This window comes from Cyrtonyx montezumae, unplaced genomic scaffold (assembly GCF_038088225.1).
Source record: "Cyrtonyx montezumae isolate F1298 unplaced genomic scaffold, pur_monq_1.0 scaffold_23, whole genome shotgun sequence".
Lineage (NCBI taxonomy): Eukaryota > Metazoa > Chordata > Aves > Galliformes > Odontophoridae > Cyrtonyx > Cyrtonyx montezumae.
The window spans coordinates 5,341,354-5,360,666 of NW_027071970.1; the positions used below are offsets into that span (position 1 = coordinate 5,341,354).

General features: G+C 45.1%; 1 protein-coding gene across 1 annotated transcript; it reads left to right on the forward strand.

The window, feature by feature from the left end:
• Positions 1 to 469: 469 nt before the first annotated feature.
• On the forward strand, positions 470 to 18,991 carry PITPNB (phosphatidylinositol transfer protein beta). Its single transcript, XM_065739004.1, has 11 exons — positions 470 to 533; positions 1,632 to 1,662; positions 2,380 to 2,525; positions 2,786 to 2,877; positions 3,448 to 3,455; positions 4,716 to 4,790; positions 5,902 to 5,985; positions 12,909 to 12,986; positions 14,258 to 14,368; positions 14,461 to 14,583; positions 18,399 to 18,991. Exons 1-11 carry the CDS (start codon positions 514 to 516, stop codon positions 18,447 to 18,449), a joined length of 819 nt encoding a protein of 272 aa, XP_065595076.1. The 5' UTR covers positions 470 to 513; the 3' UTR covers positions 18,450 to 18,991.
• The last annotated feature ends 322 nt before the right edge of the window (positions 18,992 to 19,313 follow it).

The following is a 19,313-nucleotide window of genomic DNA, read 5'->3' on the forward strand; positions in this document are numbered from 1 at the left end:
CCAAGCGCTATTAGATTTTATTACAAGGAACAGGAAGCATTCGGGCCAGCGAGTGTTACTCTGCGTTGGGTGCAGTGTTTTCCTCTCACTGGAGTGAAATACAAGGGCAGCACAGCTGGCAGAAGTGGCACTTGTGCGGACGGGCTGGCGGTCGGACGCGCTGATCTCAGGGCTCTTTTCCGGCCTTAACGGCCAAAGCCGCCTTACCCGCCGGGCCGAGGCGGGCGCGGGGCGGGGCGGGGCTAGAGGCGGAACGGCGCGCTGCCATTGGCTGCATGCGGGTGAGGTGGAGGCGCTGCTGTGAATCACGTGCCCTCGGATTGGGGGCGACGGGCGCATGCGCGTCACGCACCGTGCCCGGATCCACCGAGGTGAGGGCCGGAAGCAGGGCTGCACGGCGCGGCGGGATTGGACGCCCGGCTTCGAGGGGGAGGAGTTTCCCCCGGAAGCGCGCCGCACTGAATGGGCGGGCGCCGCCGGTTGCGCCTGCGCAGTGCCGGGCGGTGCGGGAAGATGGTGCTGATCAAGGAATTGTGAGTGCGGGCGGCAGGGAGGCGAGCGGGGCCGGGGTGGCGGGGCTCGGTGCCGCTGGGAGCCACTCTGCGCATCTCCCCGGCGCGACCGGGCCGTGTCGTGAGCGCGCAGCCGGAGGGGGCCGCGGCGGAGGCCGACGAACGCTGGGCCTCTCTCGGCTCCGCCGCGCCGGAAGCGCCCGGCCAGCCCCGGCCCGGGGCTGCGCCGCCTCGGCCGCTCCCTTTCCGCGGGCGCGGGGCCGCAGGCGGTGGTGGGAGCGGCCATCCGAGCGGCACGGGGCGCCGCCTCTGCCTCGCGCCGCGGGGTCCCGCAGCCGCTCCGTTCGGTGCTCCCCGCGCTTCCGGCGGCACCCGCGGGCGGTGAGCGTCCGGCCGGGCCGAGCCCGCGCTCCGCTCTGACGGCCGTTCTCGCCTGCCCGCCTCGAGAGGCGAACTCCGCTTTCCGTGCTGAAGCGTTCGAGGCGGGTCAGGCTTCGGAGGCACCTGATTTTTTTCGGTTTTTCTCGGAAGGTTTCATAGTCGGAAATAAAAGTAGTTCAGTAAGGCACGTGGGGATCTCTGTCCTGACAAGCAGTAAAGGAGTTGGATGGGAACTCCGAGACAGAAGCACGGAAGGGTTCAGGTGGAGGGACCTTAGGGCACCCAGCTCGGTCCTGCTGCCACCTCAGTGGGTGTGAGCTGTCTCTGCTCTTTAAGTGACTCATAACGGCTGTAATTGCTAACAGTCTTATGTAGGCTCTGAGGGCCCGCACGAGTGTTCATCATGACATATGAAACAAGCTGGGTCCTCTGAGTTACAGCAGAGCTGGAAGCAGAGCTTAGATTTCCTGGCCCTTCTGTGCAGCTTTTGATGTTCTCACCCATCTCCTGTCCATCTTCCTCCACCTTTCCCTCTTTCTGACACATCTATCCTTTTGATTTTACATAAGTTTCTCACGGTGTCCTCATATAGCTCTACTGTTGTGTTTCATTTTTGAAAAGAAAACCTGGATTAACTTATGCTGATGTTTCCTTCTTGCCTGTCTTTATTGCAGCTTATATCTGTTGGTGAAACCTAATTGTTGGTTGTATAATTATTTTTTTTTCTTCCTCTTCCAGCCGAGTGGTTTTGCCATGTTCTGTGCAAGAGGTACGTCCTCATCTGACCTGTTCTGGTTCTGGAGGGAGGGGTAGGAAGATGCCAATGTGTTCTTTCAATTCTTTCAATGCGTTCTCAAAGCCTGTCTGCCATGGATACAAATGTTTCCTGTGCTGTGCAGCCCTCGCTTGGCTGTGCATAAGGTACTGGGTGTGTAAGCCACCAGTCAGGCAGAGCTAACCTGCTGCAGATCAGTGAATTTCAAAGGAGGCAGATGCCTACAGGGCCAGCAGTGTTTGGTTGTTTCTGAGCCACTCTGTGCCTTATGAGCAAGAGAAGAACATTGTGCAACTGTGCTCTGCAGCAGAATTTTCCTGCTGATCGAGGCATTCAGTGACCCCAAAGCTTTTCCTGAAGGCAAAAGTAGGAACAATCTTCTGAGATCTGAAGGCAGTTATTTAAATGGCACTGACATGCATTCAGCTGAAACTCACAAATGTTTGTGTATTTCTGGGGGAAAATGTTGCACTTCTTATGGTTTCCATTTTGTGGGTCCTGTGAGTGTGGTACCTGATTGGTTAAAAGCATTAATTTGAAAGAGTCAGTGCTGGAATTCAATCATTTCCAAGCCTTGTAAATGGACAAATAAATTATTTTTATCTAATTAAGAAGAAGATACGTGTTTTGCTTTTAATAGAGAACAAATGAAGAATGATGACCGTTTTGTTGAGCTTAAATGTTGAAACCTTGCTTCTCTTAACTTTCCAGTATCAAGTTGGTCAACTTTATTCGGTGGCAGAAGCTAGCAAGAATGAAACAGGAGGAGGTGAAGGAATTCAAGTCTTAATAAACGAGCCTTATGAAAAAGATGATGAGAAGGGACAATATACTCACAAAATCTATCATTTAAAGAGGTGAGAGATGTAGATATTGGTCGGGGCTCACTCACTGTTAATTGCTTTGAGGGTACCTTCAACAGTTTACTTGTTCTGTCATCAGTAGAGTTCCTGCATAGCTGACTGTGGGTAACTCAGTTATCTTGATCTTTACAGAGTTTAGGTAGAATGTGCCTTTAATAGAGTGCGAAAAATCAGTGAGGATCTACAATTGGCAAAAAAAATAATTTAATCATATCAATTTTTGTTGTTTTGTTGTTGTTTTTTTTTTTTTGCAGTAAGGTTCCTGGTTTTGTAAGAATGATTGCTCCAGAAGGCTCCCTGGTGTTCCACGAGAAGGCTTGGAATGCATATCCTTACTGTAGAACAAGTAGGTCACACCTGGTGTCTCATGCTGTCACTGCTCAGGGGTGGTCTCTAATGGTTTAGGAGAAAGTGGGTGCCATGAAGTAGAAAGTACGTTTCACTTTTAACATTGTGTTTTTGGGATCTCCTGTTTTGAAGAGGTCTTCTGCTGAAGAGCAGCCTCAGTGTAGCAGCCACGCAGTGCAGCGTCGTTAGTGCAAGACTCAACACCTCTCTCTTTCTTTGAGTGTTGAACAGAACCTGTTGAAAACCAAATAATTGCTATAAATCTTTATAGTCTGTTTGAATGAGGTGACTGCTGTATTGAAATAGTTCTAAGTGTGGTAGCTTTAAGAGTAGGCTCTGTGTTCTTGCTCTCGCTGAATAGCTGGAAGCACCTTATAGTAAGCTTCCAAAATTAAGTCTAATCAGTTGTGTTCTGCTGCAGTGTGCTGACTGCATACACCAAAATCTCTTGGCCTAGTTTTGAATGTTTCTTAACAATGTGATGTATGTAAGACTTTTCAGAAACAATTGTATCTAATAATGCTTTTGTTTCTTTTTCTCTTTCATCCCACGTGTTTCCAATGACCAGTTGTGACGGTGAGTTTGAATTGCTGTCAGTCCTACAGTGGATTGCTCTGAAATATGTTTCATTTGTGGGTGCAACAACGGACTCTTACTCTAGCAAGCCAGACTCAGCCATTTACATGTGCCTTGTTGGGCTTCCTGGCACAGAGTAACTTGTTCCTTTATTCCTGTTTGGCTGTAATCGGGAAGAATTGTAATTTGTCAAAGAAATGCTCTCATTTTTTTTTACGTCATCTTCAGTATCTTTACTTACTGTTACAGCCCCTAAAGTCTGTCTTGTTAAGACATGCCAAACAGAAGGCTATGTCAGCTTTTTCTTTAGTGTTGAATGTGGGAAGAGCAGTGAAATAATCAGTCCCTGAAATCCTTCTTTTCTGCAAAGTGAAATTCTGCCTCAATTAAAATGGGTTAACTGGGAAGTGAGGAGGAGCGTCGTAGCTGCGGTGTTGGTGGGGTTTGCTATTTAAAACATGTGCTAAAGAGATCAGCAAGATTTTATTATCCAGTGTATCTATTTTTGTGATCTGCTTGAGGAAGCTTGTATGTTTAATGTTAAATTCCTTTATCTGCTTGCATGCAGACTTAATTTAGATTGTCACCCTGTGGGTATGGCATAAGGCACTGCAGACAAGTTGCTGAACTGCTCGACTTGTTTCCCCATCATATGTGTGCCTGCTGATGGCTGCTTTCCTACTGCTGAAATTAGAAGTGTTCTGTGCTAGGCTTGAGGCATACGGTTTGGCAGTAGCTAGACCTTGGTGGTCATAACTGTGCTATGCATTAACATCTGCTCCTCGTTAGCTGTCCCCCCGACCTCTCAGAACGGTCTCATTAACTAAAGTATATTTTCAGAGAGTTGTTCCATCTTTATTGCAGTATTCATTTAAAACACTGTGTGACAGTACTCGTATTGCTTTGTGAGCACAAAGCTGGGCTTGTTAGTGGGACTGCTTTCAGTGTGCTGCTTGGGGCTGTTGCTGGTTTTTAGCTCCTACAATCACTAAGGTTGGGAAAGACCTCCAAGATCACTTAGTGCAGCCACTCCCCTACACCAGTGTTGCTCACTTAGGGGCAGGTTATCTCATTGCACCTCCTGTGTGCAGCACAACGGACTCTGTTATAATTTAAATAGAATGTGTGGCAGTCAAGACCTAGTGGGGACTGCTTTATTCAGATATAAGTTAACACGTGTACTATTTATCTGTGCTGTCTAACTGGAAGTTAAACTGAGTGAGTGTAATCAAACTTACGGATTTGTGTTAATTCTTATAGAATGAATACATGAAAGATGACTTCTTCATAAAAATCGAGACGTGGCATAAACCCGATCTGGGGACGTCTGAGAACGTGAGTTGGGATTTGGATACCTAACATTAGTAGTGTTTTCCAAGTACTTTCATCCAAGGAAAGGCTTCTGTGTCCAGTAATGGCAGTAATCATTGTATAGAGTTGAAAGTCCAGCTGGTTGTTTACATAAATAAGAAGAACGTTATTCAAATCCTTCTCAATGAGTCAGGGTACAAAACCATGAAGAATTTCCATGTTTTTTATGTTGAGTTCAATGCAGATGCCTGATTCTCACCCCTATTAAAATAGGTTTTCAGAAAGTGGAAACTTTTAATTTCATATTGTTTTCTCTGACACACCAGTGCTACTTTGACTATGAAACCAGCGTGGTTTATCTGTGCACGTTTCATTAGAATTATTTCTGGGCTGGAGATATTCTTTCTCCCCCCTGGTTGGTTCATTCAGTTCACAGGTCTCTTCAGGGGACCTCTTGCTGTACAGTGACAGATGTATTTACAGAGCACTCAGGAGGGATTGATGGTCAATATATTCTCAGAGCTTCAGTGAATCACTTCATCCCTAAAGAAGGAGTGTGTTACAGAGAAGGAGAATATTTCTTGGGCAGCTCTGCTTTCTTTGATTGTAAGTTTAGGTGTGCCATACAGACAACAGGTGTGAAGTTAGCTGCGTGCTTAGATGGTTGTGTAGCTTTGTACTGCAGGCATTCATCTGGAGCGTACTGAAGGCAGACCTGATCTTCAGAGAACTGTCTGGATTTATTCAGGTTACTGAAACCAGCCTCGTTTGCACCTTGGAGCCTGTAAAGATTTTTTTCTAAATTGGAAAGCTTATGCATTTTCCTGAATGGGTGATGTTTCTAATTAGAGCTTGATGTCATTAGCTCTGATGAATGTGAAGGATACAGCTCGACTTCAAGACCTGGTCTCCTGAAGGCACAGGAGCTGAAGGCTCTGTGCTGGTTTAAAGTTGCTTAGTGAATTAATTTAACTAAAAAGTGATTCCCTTTTAGAAAAGCAGAGGAAGAAAGCATAGATTCTGAGAACACTGTCTTTATGTCTGCCCCTCTGAAGTCCAGAAAAAAATACAGGTACTGCATAAGGTACAGTGTTTTTCAGGTGTTGGCATCAAAATCACTCCTTTCTCTTTGCAGGTGCACAATTTAGATCCGAACACGTGGAAGAGTGTTGAAGTTGTCCATATTGACATTGCAGATAGAACTCAAGTAGAACCAGGAGTAAGTAAATGTGCTGATGCTGGGGTGTGGTTATAACGTGCTGCTAGTTCTGTTGATGCTTTGTGTTTGTTGTGAATGAGCTAGAAGCAGTATGGATTTTATCCAACAGGTAAAACTATCTGGAACTGAATCATTCTTTCCTGTGTTTCATGCTCAGTAAATGTGTTTACAATTTTAGACTGTTTGACTCTTAGTTACACAACAAAAGCATGAAAGTCAACAGACTTTTGACACAGGTGTAGTTTTTATCTACAGCTGGAAATAAAGTAATTGATTTGGTAAAGAGGGCATCTGTGTGCTCATCTCAGTGTCTGAAGCCAAGAGCAAGAACCTACCCCAGCTGTCCTGCATGAGAGAGAGTAGCATTTCCACTGAGCTCCTCTTGTGCTTCTGCTGCTGCTTTTTGGCTGGAAATTCTTTGTCCCTCCACCCATCCTTCATTCTGTGGTTCAGGCAATCTCAAGAGGAACCATCAGGCTGTGCCACAGAAAATTAGACATTTATTTTTTAACTTCTTTCATCAGAGCAGTTCTCGAGAAATGAACTGCTCATCTCTTCTTTTGGTTCCCTCTTTATTGAGTGCTTTGGTGAATATAAGCATCCTGGATACACCTAGAAATCTCTCCTTAGGAGACTGTGGCCTTTTTCCTGAGTGTATGAAGTTTAATGTCTTGATAGAAGATGGGAAAAATTAGGAGAGATTTTATCAGTAATAGCACATGGTTATTTAATGTAGCTGTATGCCAAACACAGAGAGGTGTGTGGAGTGGTGGAAGCTGGCTGCTAGATGGAGAAGGGAGGGTGGCAGTTTAGTGCTAGGAGTGCACGCTTCCATCTTCTCTTTTCAATTGCACTTTGCACAGAAAACATATTGATGCCTTAACTCTGATAGTGTCCAATTTTACTGAAATAAATACCCAAAGAGATGCATTCAGCTTTATCTGCACCACGCTGAGATTTTGCTTACAGGCCAGCACTTCAAATTTGTGATAGCTCCCATTCTGTTCCTCCGTATTACCAATGTTTTGTTAGCTGGCTCACCATGTGTGATTGATCTGAGTAAGAAGGCAGGAGACATTGATTTCAGATGCTGTTTTACACAGCTTTAGAAGGTACCTTCACTGTACTTAAGTGCTTGTTCTAATCCCTGGCTTACACCAACACTTACCTGTTTGTGTTGGTTGTGTGCATGCAGCTGTTCTTGAAGCTATTAAACTGTTGTTTTCCAAAAATGAATACTTGGGTATCTTACACTGTGGGGAGAGGACTCCTGTGCAGGAACATAAAGGAAGGAGGGAAAAGGGCACAGTGGTGTGTGAATGGGAAAGATGTGTTTCATGTGTTGGCAATAGAAATAGCAATTTAAATGCATAACCTGCACTGTTGCTTAACTAATGTTTAATGGATGATCTGTGGGTTTACCTGTGTGAAAATACATTGTTTGGAGAACCTCCCTGTAAACCAAATTAAATGTGTCTTGCCTATTTTAATGCAGCGAGGAATCGTTTTGCTGCCCCTTGTTCTTTCAGACATTCCATATGACCTTAGAGCTGACCTGGCAGGTAAATGTATGTTGTGCATTCCCTATTCCATGCCTGGAATTGTGGCAGACAACTACAATGCTGTCATCTGTCAGAATGCTTTCTCAGTCACAGTTATGTGTAAATAAAGGGTTGTGCTTATTATTAACTTTTGCTGAACTTACATATTTACTCTGTTTGGAGTACTCTTAAGGAACAGCACTGCTTGTGCTGTACTCCCTCTTGCACTGCTGGCCTGCCTTTATGTTGCAGTTTCCTTTGTACTGAAGACTGACAGATGGTGGTATGCTAAAAGAAGGTGTACTTCTGGCTCAGGACCAAGATCCATCTAACCCAGTATCCTGTTAGTGGCCAGTAGCAGTTACGTGTGGAAGGATAAGACATTTGGGAAGCGTAGAGTATGAAAAGCTGAGGTGCATATCTGTGGAGAGAAAGATCAGTCTGTGTTTAAAGGATTTCCAGCCCCCTTGGCTACATCTGGTGCATTGGTAGGAAATTCCGTTCCCATGAGCACATCTAATCCGTTTTGAAACCACTTACACTTCTGACCCTTGTGGCACTGAGTCCTGTGGAGGGTAGGGAGGCAGCACCATGTGCCTGACTGATAGTTCAGTTCATTTTGTGTGGGGGAAACAGAATTCCCTTTTTACACTTTCTGCAGGATTTTTCTTACAGGTTTCAGCCATGCTTCCTTTGTGCTCCCCCACCTCCTCTCCATCATCTCTCCCAGGTCTGCATTCTCTGTCCGTTTTCACATGGAAACCATTTCATGTGTGAAAGTCCTTGAAACTATTTCCAGTACATTATCCTCTTTTTTGTTTTTTGTTTTCCCCTCTCTTGAATATTTAATCTATAGAGTTTCAGGACTATGAGTGTGGGATGGTTTGATCCAGAGTCTGAGGTCGCTTTTATGTTTCTACGTTCTCTTCCTTTTGTGGTGACTGCAGACACCGTTTTCAGCCATCACAAAGTGCTGAGTGAATACTTCCAAGTTCAGATTCACAGCAGAGCCCATCGTTGTGTAGGAATCCTTGGGACTGACTTCCACCTCGTGGTTCAGATTTGCATTTCTGTTTTGTCCCTTACATGTTCCGTTTTGCAGAGTCCTGACTTCAGATATGACGTCGCTGTTTTGTTTAATGAACTTCTATCTGAACGTAGATCCTGCTCAGAGTTACCCTTATGCTGCTTCTTTGCCCCCTGCTGATGGCATGCATATGTTAACTTGTGCTCATTTAAGTATGTGTAGAGATAATTTGGCCAACGTCTGTGGCTTTCTTCAGGTATAGGTTTAACTGTGGCCTCTTGATCATCTCCAGCGAACAGTCAAATAGCTGTATGTGGTTTGTATATAAAAATCACTTCCCAGGAGAACAAGACTTTTCAAAGAGTAAGCAGAATTGAGCACTCAATTAACATCACAAGAGTCTGTGTTTTTGGGAACAATTTGCGAGCAACTAGAGTATAGTGGAAGCAAAGCAATTGAAGTCAGATGTATAGCTGTTTCTGTGCAATGCCGAAGTTGGATGTCTTGTTCTACGTCATACTGGATCATAATATGTTCTAAGAAGACAGGTTCATGCAGGGCTGTCAAATTGTTTAATCCATGCACTGAGAGTGAGAGAAATGGGATGTGTGTGTGCTGGCAGGGGGGTTGGAACTTAATGATCCTTGGGGTCCCTTCCATCCCAAGCCATTCTGATGCTATGATCCTCGCCCTACAGTTTCAATAAGTCAGACATCCCATAGGAAACGTTCTTCTTTTGGGGTTTGTAAAAGAATTTTAAAAGATTGAGTGAAAGAACAGCTTTTCTGAAAGCGAGGTGGGTCTGTCCCAGTTTGGCCTCAATCTGATGTGATAGACATTAAACAGTTGATTATTAGTAGTCCAGAAGCATAGCATCATGTGCTGTATTGGTAATTTGTTACACCTTGTCTATGTCATATACCTCTTAGTTTAGCTAAAAAATAAATGATTATTTTGAAGAAGTGGATGCTCTGTAAACGTGATGTGTTTGTGGGGCTTCAGGCTTGTTTCATTCTCGTGCCCAAGTGAGGCAGCTGTGTGAATGTCTGGTGGTCAGCAGATGAAAGGGAGAGCAGGTGGCACCACCTGATGATGTTATTCCCACTACACTGATGAATCTTGGAGTAACTTGTAGCCTTGGTGGGCAGTGAACTGTGAAGAAACACCTGAAGTGAGGGTTTGCTGCAGTCACTGCTTTATTGGATGTGGTTCACAGTCTAAATAATTCTCTATTGCAGTCTGTTGCATTCATGTGTATTGAATTGTGGTTCTAAGCAGGAAGCACAAATGAAACAGCATCTGTTTATTTCCTAGAGAAGTAAAAATCTTTTTCAGTGTTACTCAGCTGCATAGTGCTTGTCTGACTGGTTTTCCGGAGAGCTTCAGGGTTTTTTAGCTGTAATATTTCTTCCAACTGTTGCCTGTTTTTCTTCCTAAGAAGGACTTGTTGCTGTCAGGAGTTAAGCACTCACTGCACAGATATTTTCCTTAAACTCTGTGAAGAACTGTTGTTTATTTGTACTCTGGCTCTAGTCCAGTCGACTTGCTTGCATGCTGGTAGGGTTTGTGTATTGTGAAGAGTTCCTACAGTGCTCTCTTGTCCTTCTAGGCTTCAGTCTAACGGGATGTGGTGCAAGTGATTCTTGTGAGGTCTTGGTTCACAGCTTCTGTATGAGGTCTCGAGCAACTTTAGCATGAATCATCCTTGTTAACATGTTAACTTTGTGTCTTTCACCTTAATGACTTTGAGTGGGGTGAATGCTGTTGGTCCCCCACACCCTGGTAGGCTGCAGAGGAGCATGGGCTCTCCCTTGGAAGGCTCAGATGCTTGCACCAGGAATCTCAGGGCTGCATCTACTGCTGTACCTGTTTCAATCACAAATGAGAAGTTAGAAGCCAGCAGCTTTTGCATTTTCATGGTTCTGTTTAATGCATTGCTACCCCAAACCAACTGCAACGTTTATGCAAGGAGTTAAAAAACACACAGAATGATGGGTAGAAAATTGTTTCTGTGTTGCAATAGTTTTGATCCCTTTTCCAGCATCTTCTCTTCTGGTGTTTGCAGTTGTTTGACTAGCAGTCATAACCAGTATTATATATATAGAATATAAATGTATATATGTAGAAATGTATTTAAGTTCTACAACAGCGTATTTCTTACTAGTGATTTACCAAGGGATGCTTAAAAGATATCTATGTGTAGACATAAGGTGAAGCCTTCAGAATGTGCTGTGGAGCGGAGGATTGGAGCAGATTGCAGCTGTCTTCACCCACAGCCTTTGGAAATCACTGATGGGATGAGAGGGCTGCAGCTGGTGGCAAGCACCTCGCTGTGCCCCTGTGCTCACCTGGCTGGCTCCTGAAGGAAGCAGAGCACTAACGAGGCCAGCAGGCTCGTGCCCGTGCTCCTGTGTGCTTGCAGCCACAACTGGGAGTTGGGGCTCTGTTCTGTATGCCACACATGTCATATGTGAGGGAATACTGCTCATTTTGATGCCTGTAAAAAGGACTTTATTCCAGTAAAGCCATAAGTGAATGGGGTTTTCCTAAATAGCAAATGTTGCTGTCAGTCCTTCTGCAGTGCTGATAAGTGGGGTGGGCCTGCATGCCCGTGTTGCTGAATTGTCAGTGTTAACATGCGGTACTTGTGCTGATTCCTCAGATTATTCCTGTGTGGTGGATAACAGATTCTCCTAGTACCTGCAGGAGCACTCTGCTGGAGCTGCCTGGCTCATATTTAGGCTCTTTGTATAAATATATTGTTTCAATTTAGAGGGAAAAAATAGATGAAAATGCTGTTTTGTGGTCACGATGAAAACGTATCCGCTGGCAATGCAGTCGAAGGTCTTCTGAATCAGTTACATGTTTCTAGGAAAACCAATCCGTTTGTATGTATTTAAATGATCTGAGTGTCCATTAATGCTTCTGAAATCCATTAACTCATGGGTTGGATGGGGCCTTCAGTGATGGCAGAACCACTGAGTTGATATTAAACCCCCTGACAGCCAAAGCAAGTAAGTGAGGAGCCAGCTTCTTGTTCCTTGGATCGCTAGGTCTGCCCGTGGGCTGCGTGCATCCTTCCACGCAGCATCTGTTACTGGCCACTGAGACAGGATATTGGATTAGAGTGGGCTCCTGTGGAACTCAGCCTGTTCAGCCCTGCTCCGTGGTGCCCCAGGGGTGGGGTTATCTCATGGCTGTGTAACTCCAGTGTTTATGGGAAGCAGCTCTCCAAGGCAGGATGCCATCACACTGTCCCTTCCCTGCAGTGCTGGAGTTCAGAGATCCTCTCTTACAATGATTCCTATCTTGAGGCAGATGGGACTGAATTCTGGATGTTGGGGGACGCAGTAGAAGGACAAAGCTTTAGTTTTAATTTGTGTTCAAAGCAATCTGCAGATGGGATTCTTTGTGGCAGCTCTGTGGTGCAGGAGTGGGGGAATGCCTGTGCCTGTTTTCCTGGCGCTGTTTCTTTCATTCTGTGCTCTGCAAATGTTGTCCTCATCAGAATTTGTTTGTAAAACTGGCACAGTAACTTTGCTAAGCGTAGCACCCACCGAGTTCTCATCCTAATTGGAAGTCATTTAAACCTTTACAGTTCTCTTTGGTTGGGGTGTAGTGGTTTTCTTAGGCACGTGTTTCCCATACATCATGTAAACCTTTCTTGTCCTGGGTACCAAGGTCAGGGGTTCCTAACCCGTCCTAATTCCCAAATAAATTTCTCTCTGAAGTAATCATTTCCATACCTCTCATCAGTGAAGTGAGCAATTCCATACTTCAGGAGCATTTCTCAGCTCTGTTGCTAAGGGCTTTGTTCCCACTGCATATGGCTGACCTGTGTTTGGTAACGCAGTGCCAGGGGAGCTGCTGCCTCGTGCCTGCTGTGTGCCAGGCTGGGGTCAGCCAGGTCCTGATTTCTCAAGTCAGCTCACTCATGCCTTCTTCCCTCTCTGTTCTGATCAATTGCTCAGAAGTGGATATGTATTGCAGTGCTGCAGTTTGGAAAATGTTAGCTTTCTGATTTCTGTGTCATTATTCCTTTCCCCCCCAAAAAAAGAAGTTTACAAACCTGCAAGGATAGTGCCTATGGCAAACAGTGCTCAGCACAAGGAAAGTGGGGCCTCCGAGGGGTCCCGGGGTGCTGTCCTGCTGTAAATACATCAGGAGCAGCAATGGTGATGGGCGGGTGTGATGGAGTTTCAACTCCAGTGTAAAACAGACTGAAAACGTGCTCCCCTCGCCCTGCTCCGGACTGTCAGGTGGATCAGTTTGGTCACTGCGCAGCAGTTTGATGCAGGGCTTTGTTGTAGCTATTTCTTTCTGACACTCAGGGTTGGTTGTTGTTTATATTGTAGGACTACAAAGCTGATGAAGACCCTGCATTATTCCAGTCAGTGAAGACTAAGAGAGGACCTTTGGGGCCAAACTGGAAGGTAATTAAAACTGCATGCAGGTTGCAGGCATTGAGTTCTCCTCCTCCTCCTCTTGCAGCTGTGTGCAAAAAAGAAAAGCAGTTAATTCCCCTCTGTCCATGGGTCACACAGCCCCACATGGGCCTTTCCCACAGCGACCTTGTGCTCCTTCCCTGAGGAGGAAGGAACCAACATCTTGGGCAGAATCTGTGGTCTTCCCATAGTACTGTTTGTTATTCACATGCAGAGGTTTGGGTTAAGCTGCTGTCAGCTTCCTTATTTCCCCTGTATTATTCCTCTTTTACAAGGCTTGGAGTAACCTAACGTGCTATTAAGCAAGAATAGGATGTGGGCACTTCTGATACATAAATATGGCTGCATGAATTGTAGGAAAAATAGTGTGTTTTTTCCTACAATTCATCCTTTCTTCCTGTGAAGAAAGGATACTTCAGTTCTGTTTGGGAGCAGAAACCATAATAAGAAAGTAGGAATTGGAGGAAATGGTGGTGGATGTCCCCTGCTTATCCCTGCCATGAATTCTACTGGGGATCCTTCTTCCCAGAGTCCTGCAGCCTGAGCTGTGTGCACACCATCTCTGTTACCACTGTTCCCACTGACAGGAGGTGCTTCCCTATCATTCCATAGTACCAGTCAGGATGTCTGTAATTCCTTAGGCAAAAATGAATGTGTGAGTTATGCCATGCAGCTAGAAGTCACATCTGTGCCTGGGTAACAACATACTCCTTCTGCCATCATCTCCAGGGTGGGAGATTGAGGGATAGAGGAGTAGGGGAGAGCGTGCCAGGTTTGATTCCTTTTTATAGTATGTGGACAAAGCAGAACCCATTACATTTATTTTCTGTTTTTGTGGGAAGTAAACTTCAGGGGTGCTGATGTGATTCTTACCATCTGCATCTTTTTCATCTTTTCCACCATCACACTGAGAAAACTGACACAGCTCAGATTGTAATGGCCTTTGGGTAATAGTCCCAGAAGCACAAAATAATTTGGCGGTAGCTATTTGTAATTAAGCATTGTTGTCCCCTCAAAACCTCAGAAAGTAGTGGAAGTCATGAAGGTGAAATCAGTGCTAAAATTTACATGTAAAATATGTATTTGCAGCATTAATGGAATTCTGGCAGAAATATAAGGTAGTTATAGATGTGACTCAGTTGTTTGTTAATCCCTGTTACTGTTGAGATCAGTGCAGTCATTTATGAAAGACGTAGAATAACATTCACTGCATTTCACTGAAATCAATTAAAAAAACCTTTTCAATTATCCATAAACAGAAAGAGCTAGCAACTGATGAAGAGTGCCCTAAAATGTGTGCTTACAAGTTGGTGACAATTAAATTTAAGTGGTGGGGACTGCAGAACAAAGTGGAAAACCTTATACAGAAGGTAAGTGCTTCGTATTCAGAATGGATAGCTGCAGTTGCTTTGCTGTTGTGTGGCAGAATGCAGGCCTACCATGTAATGTTTTCTTCTTAAAGCAAGAAAAAAGGATATTTACCAACTTCCATCGCCAGCTGTTCTGTTGGATTGACAAGTGGATCGATCTGACTATGGAAGACATTAGGAGAATGGAGGATGAGACTCAGAAGGAGCTGGAAGCGGTAAGGGCACCGTCAGGCTGATGTTTGTGTGCTGTGTGTAGCAATGCCATGTAGTGTTTGGGAACTGAAGCATATTAAGTTTTATCCATTCCCTCGTGTGCATTTGGGCAACTGCTGAAGAGCACTGTAGCCCCTCTAGTGGTTCTCCTATGCAGACCCATGCACTTCAGGCTGCTGCATGCTGCATTGTGTCAGGCTGGAAGTGGCTGTGTGTTTCTGATGTCACTGAATCTGGATGCCTGCATTGCCCATCTCTGTATCAGTGCTCTCACACTCACTGCACAAAATCACCTTGGGTGCATTTCTGTCTTTAACCACTTTTCAGAGCCATCATCAATTCTTGTATCGTTTTGCTTTGGTTCATTTCTAATCATCAGACCCGGTTACTTCTCCTCTTCAGGCGTGTTGTGCAATGTTCTTGTACAGGTCACATGAAAAAACAGCAGCACTCGTCCTCGTTAGTACAGCAAAACTGAGAATTTTACTTGCAAAGAGGAAGCCAGTAAAGTTAATGGGCTTGTCAGTTTATGTGCTTTAGTGGCTGTGAGGATCGGGTATGTATAGTTTAATCCATCTTTGGACTGATGTCTGGAAGGAACTCCATCCGCTGGGTACGTTCCGTATGCTTTCTTTTAAGAGGTAGAGGAGCATCATAGGCTGAGCAAGAAGCCTTCTCCAGCCTGTTTCCAGAGCTTGGCTTTGACATGAGCCTTTCTCACTTTTAAGTCCTTCAGTTTGTGGAATCCATTCTTTTTAGTTCCTGTTTTGCCCGTTGCTTTATGTCCAAATCCTGTTCACCTTGTTGCTTTCCTTCCATCATCTTGGTGCTGTCAGGACACGACGTGCCTTCAGCTGTCACTTGCTTTTTTTGCATGGTTTTGCTCATTTCAGCTGCCATATTTAAGCAGGCTGTCTCATGGCTCTGACTCCCTGTTGACAGTGGTTTTGGAAGTGCTTTTTGTGGTTTGAGCCTAGCACATCTTTTCTTTTAGTATCAAAACTACTAGCTGTAACTCTTCCATCCCCACTTGATGTTTGATCTTTATCAAGTGTGAAAGTGTTGGGATTTGGAGGAGGCATTTTATTGCTGCTGGTGCTAATAGGTAGATGGTGTCAGGTGGTAAAACCACCTTTTCTCTGCTGAGAGCTGGAGGGGATAGTCTGCCCCAGCAGCTCCTGGAGTAGATTTTGGGAGGAATGTGTCCACTTGCTGTTGCAAACATTGCACTCTCTCATTGGCACTGGGGTATTCCTGCTTATGGAAAGGTGTTCTCTCAGATCACACGGATTTCTGTAATCCTCCTCCGTGGTAGAACCTGTTCTTAGGGCCTCCTATTCCCAGGCCCCTGTGGAGGAACCACTGCCCTCTCTTGAACTGATTTTTGTCAGAAGGGTTTTCTGCTGTGCACCCGTAGTTGTGTTTCATCCCATTTCTCTGAGGAGGAGCAGTGGCTGTGAGGAGTGCAGATGAGGTATGGATTGCAGCTTCAGCCATGTGCGTGGGACAATGTCCCTTTGGTGTCCCTGTGGTTGTTTGCCATCCTACAAAGTTCTGTCACATTTCTCACTGTTAAGTAGTCATTCTTTTAAACACTTTTGCAGAGCATTTGCTGCTTTTTGGTTCCTTTCAGTTAAGCCAAGCCCAGCTCACATGTTCCTGAGCACAGCACTTAACCTTGTTTGTAAATGTCAAGCCTACTCCTTGCTGTTGTCTTGTTTTGCAAAGCAGTGCAGCCAGTTTGTTTCAGGTAGCTCTTATCTTCAGGAACTCAGGTGCATTTCTTTCTGCAGAAGTCACATTTTCGCAGTGCTCACGCAGCTTTTCTGTGTTGTGAAATGTGAGAGCAGTGGGCACTACTGCTGAAGCATTTTTTTTTCCTAGCAGTTGAAATAGAGGTATCTATAAACATGGTGATGCAGTGCTGAGGTGCTGGGGGTGGAGTGCTCCTTTTGGAGAACACACCAAAGGCAGAAATGTTACTGCAATTACAGCATGAATGTTAATTTCACCCCAGACATTTGGATTTGTTTCATATCCAACTACTTTCCATATCCATTGTGTGGAGCAGTAACTGTCATTAAATCGTGGATATACTGCAAAGCATTTTTTTTCTGTGTCCTGAGCTACTGGGAAGCAATGGCATAGAGACAGAGTGCCTAATGTGTGGCTAGAGTGTCCTTGTGCTTCCATCCCTACAGAGAAACAGCTTTGACACTGCTGTGTTATGCAGGATGATAGTGCTTAAGCACAGATGAGTGCAGGAAGTGAGTGTGGTGACACTGGCAGCGTTTCTTAGGATGCATTCCTTTCTTTTGCTGTTCCCTTTCTCTCTGACACCCTTTCTTCATTCTGGTTTAAGTTACTCTTTCCCTTCAGATTCTGTGAACATTTCAGGTTTTCTGTTGGTCCATCTTAAGTCAGTGTTTATTGTCGGGGTCTCTGCTTTTGTGACTTTCTGTTGCTCTGTGACTCCTCACCTGTGTCCTCCAGGAGTTTCTCAGCACCAGCCCATCTTCTTCATTTTTTTCTTTCACAGTGGTTTATACATCCGACTCCTGGAGGTGAGGAGCCACTGGTGGCTCATTACATGCACATCAGCTGATCACTGCATAGGAGAGCATCTGCCCTGCCTAAGCACTGTGGTACACCTTGAGCATTTCAAGCAGGGTGGCTCTGAGGCATCATAGGCTGATAAAAATCTAGGGAGCATCATTTCCAGCTGCCGTGTGGTTCCCAGGCATCCCTCACCCCAACAAACCCACTGTGTACCCAGCCTCCCAAAACCTTCAGCTGAGACTGCTTCTGGTTTTGGTCCTGGCCAGGGAACAAAGTGTAGTCTTGGCCTTGTTTTGACTTCTCTCTTACTAACCAACAGTGTGATAGGTTCTGTACGTGGTAGCTCACAGTTTTATTTTACGTTTAGATGCGTAAGAAGGGTTCCGTTCGAGGCACATTGGCTGCTGACGTCTAGAGGAGTTCTCTGTAGGTTCTGAGGCAAATCAAGCTGTGTAAGTCAACTGCTGGATGAAAAGGGAGAAAAGTGACTGATATATGTATGGGAATTGCTGGCAGAATGATACCAGATAATGCTTCTGGGCCTTGAGCCTCCTTCCTGTTTGAGAACCTTGATGTGATCAACAGCTGGAGGAGACATTTTGTGTTCAGGGGACACGAGAGACCTTCTCTGCACACAAGCACTGTAAAAACAACTGCAGGTGCTCAGTCTGTTTGCAGAATGCTTTACACCCTGGCCATAGAACCTGCTTCCTTCTGCACTGCTAGAGCAGAAACCCCAAGTGCATGACCCGTTGTCATCACTGTGCTGGCTCTGAGCTCTGAAGCCTGCAAGTAATTTCCTGGGCACAACCTGCAGGAGTCCCTATCCTGTGATACGTGGACTTAATCCCCATAACTGAAGGGAACTGTGGGCTGTCACCTTTAAAGCACGTTAATTTCTTAAAATCCATTTCCACACTGATATTTATGAACACTGAACAGCATAAAAATAGTCACTGCAGGGAGCAGCATTTCCCGAGGTGGGCAAACTGCTGAGTATTTGTGTGTGTGAATGCTGCCATTCCCCTCTGTGACTGCTGGAGCACCACAGGTGGGATCCCAGTGGCAGCAGCTGTGAAACCTGCTGTGTGTGTGAGGGCCCTGGTCACCCGGCACCGCTCTGCTCCGACTCGCTCGGTCTCGGCGATGCTGTGAGTGCCCTGCCCCGTTGTAACTGGAGGCGAACTCAGTTACCTGTTTGGCACTTCATGTTTGGAGGAGCTTTTAATGCTCTCCTGTGTGTTTTCTTTCTCCACAGTTACGTAATCAAGGCCAAGTCAGAGGAACGAGTGCTGCCAATGATGAATGATGATGGATTGAACCGTCACGTGCAGTGTTGCATTACAAATGTGTGTGTGGATGCATGATTATTTGTATATAATTATATATACGCACATGCATACTGAAGGGGGTTGTTACAGTGTCTGCAGGGTACTGCTATACCTGTCCTCAGCAAAGATGCAAAGGAAACTGCTTTCATTATGTATACCTGAAGCAAATAAAAATCAACTGAGTAGAGTCATTTAAAGGTTGAATTAACGGCAGAATTCTATTAACTGGTTATGTTTCATGAATGTCAATCCTGGACCAATTTATGCCTGAGTTTTTTTTCCCCCCCCTGTCCTGAGTCACTCCACCACACCCTGACCCCGTCTCATTGTAAGGGAACGGATTCACATACGTTAACTTCAATTTTGTGTCTTCCCTATGTGATGATTTTGGAAATAGGAACAATGAATGTATTTATAGCTATTTATTTCTGGCTGGTCGTTATCCTCCAAGTCAAATCAGTTGCTCGCAGTGGAAATTGGAAGACTTTTACTGTCCGATGAGTTTGACCCAACCTTTACCCACTGGTCACCAAGGAAAAAAAAAAAGTGTTTTATTGGACTTTTGTACACTGAATTGCAAATGTTTTTTTTCTTCATTAAAATTGGCAAGATTAAGAAAAAAGGCCGTGTGATTAATAAATGTTTGCAGTTTGAGGTTTTTCCAGAAGCAGCTCTCTGCACAAAGGAGATCTGCGAGTACCTCTCTGTGGAGACCTCCAACGTAACAGCGATGAGCGAAGCGCTGTTCTCCACAGCTCCGCTTTGGAAGTGCTGCAGATTGTCTCGATTTCACACACATCACACAATGGGATATAACGGTGATTTTTAGCTCTTTTCATGTT

Coding starts and splice junctions, on each gene's coding strand:
- PITPNB (XM_065739004.1), top strand. CDS start 514: ATGGTGCTGATCAAGGAATT. Junction 5,986..12,908: donor GAACTCAAGTAGAACCAGGA/GTAAGTAAATGT, acceptor TTTATATTGTAG/GACTACAAAGCTGATGAAGA. Junction 12,987..14,257: donor CTTTGGGGCCAAACTGGAAG/GTAATTAAAACT, acceptor ATCCATAAACAG/AAAGAGCTAGCAACTGATGA.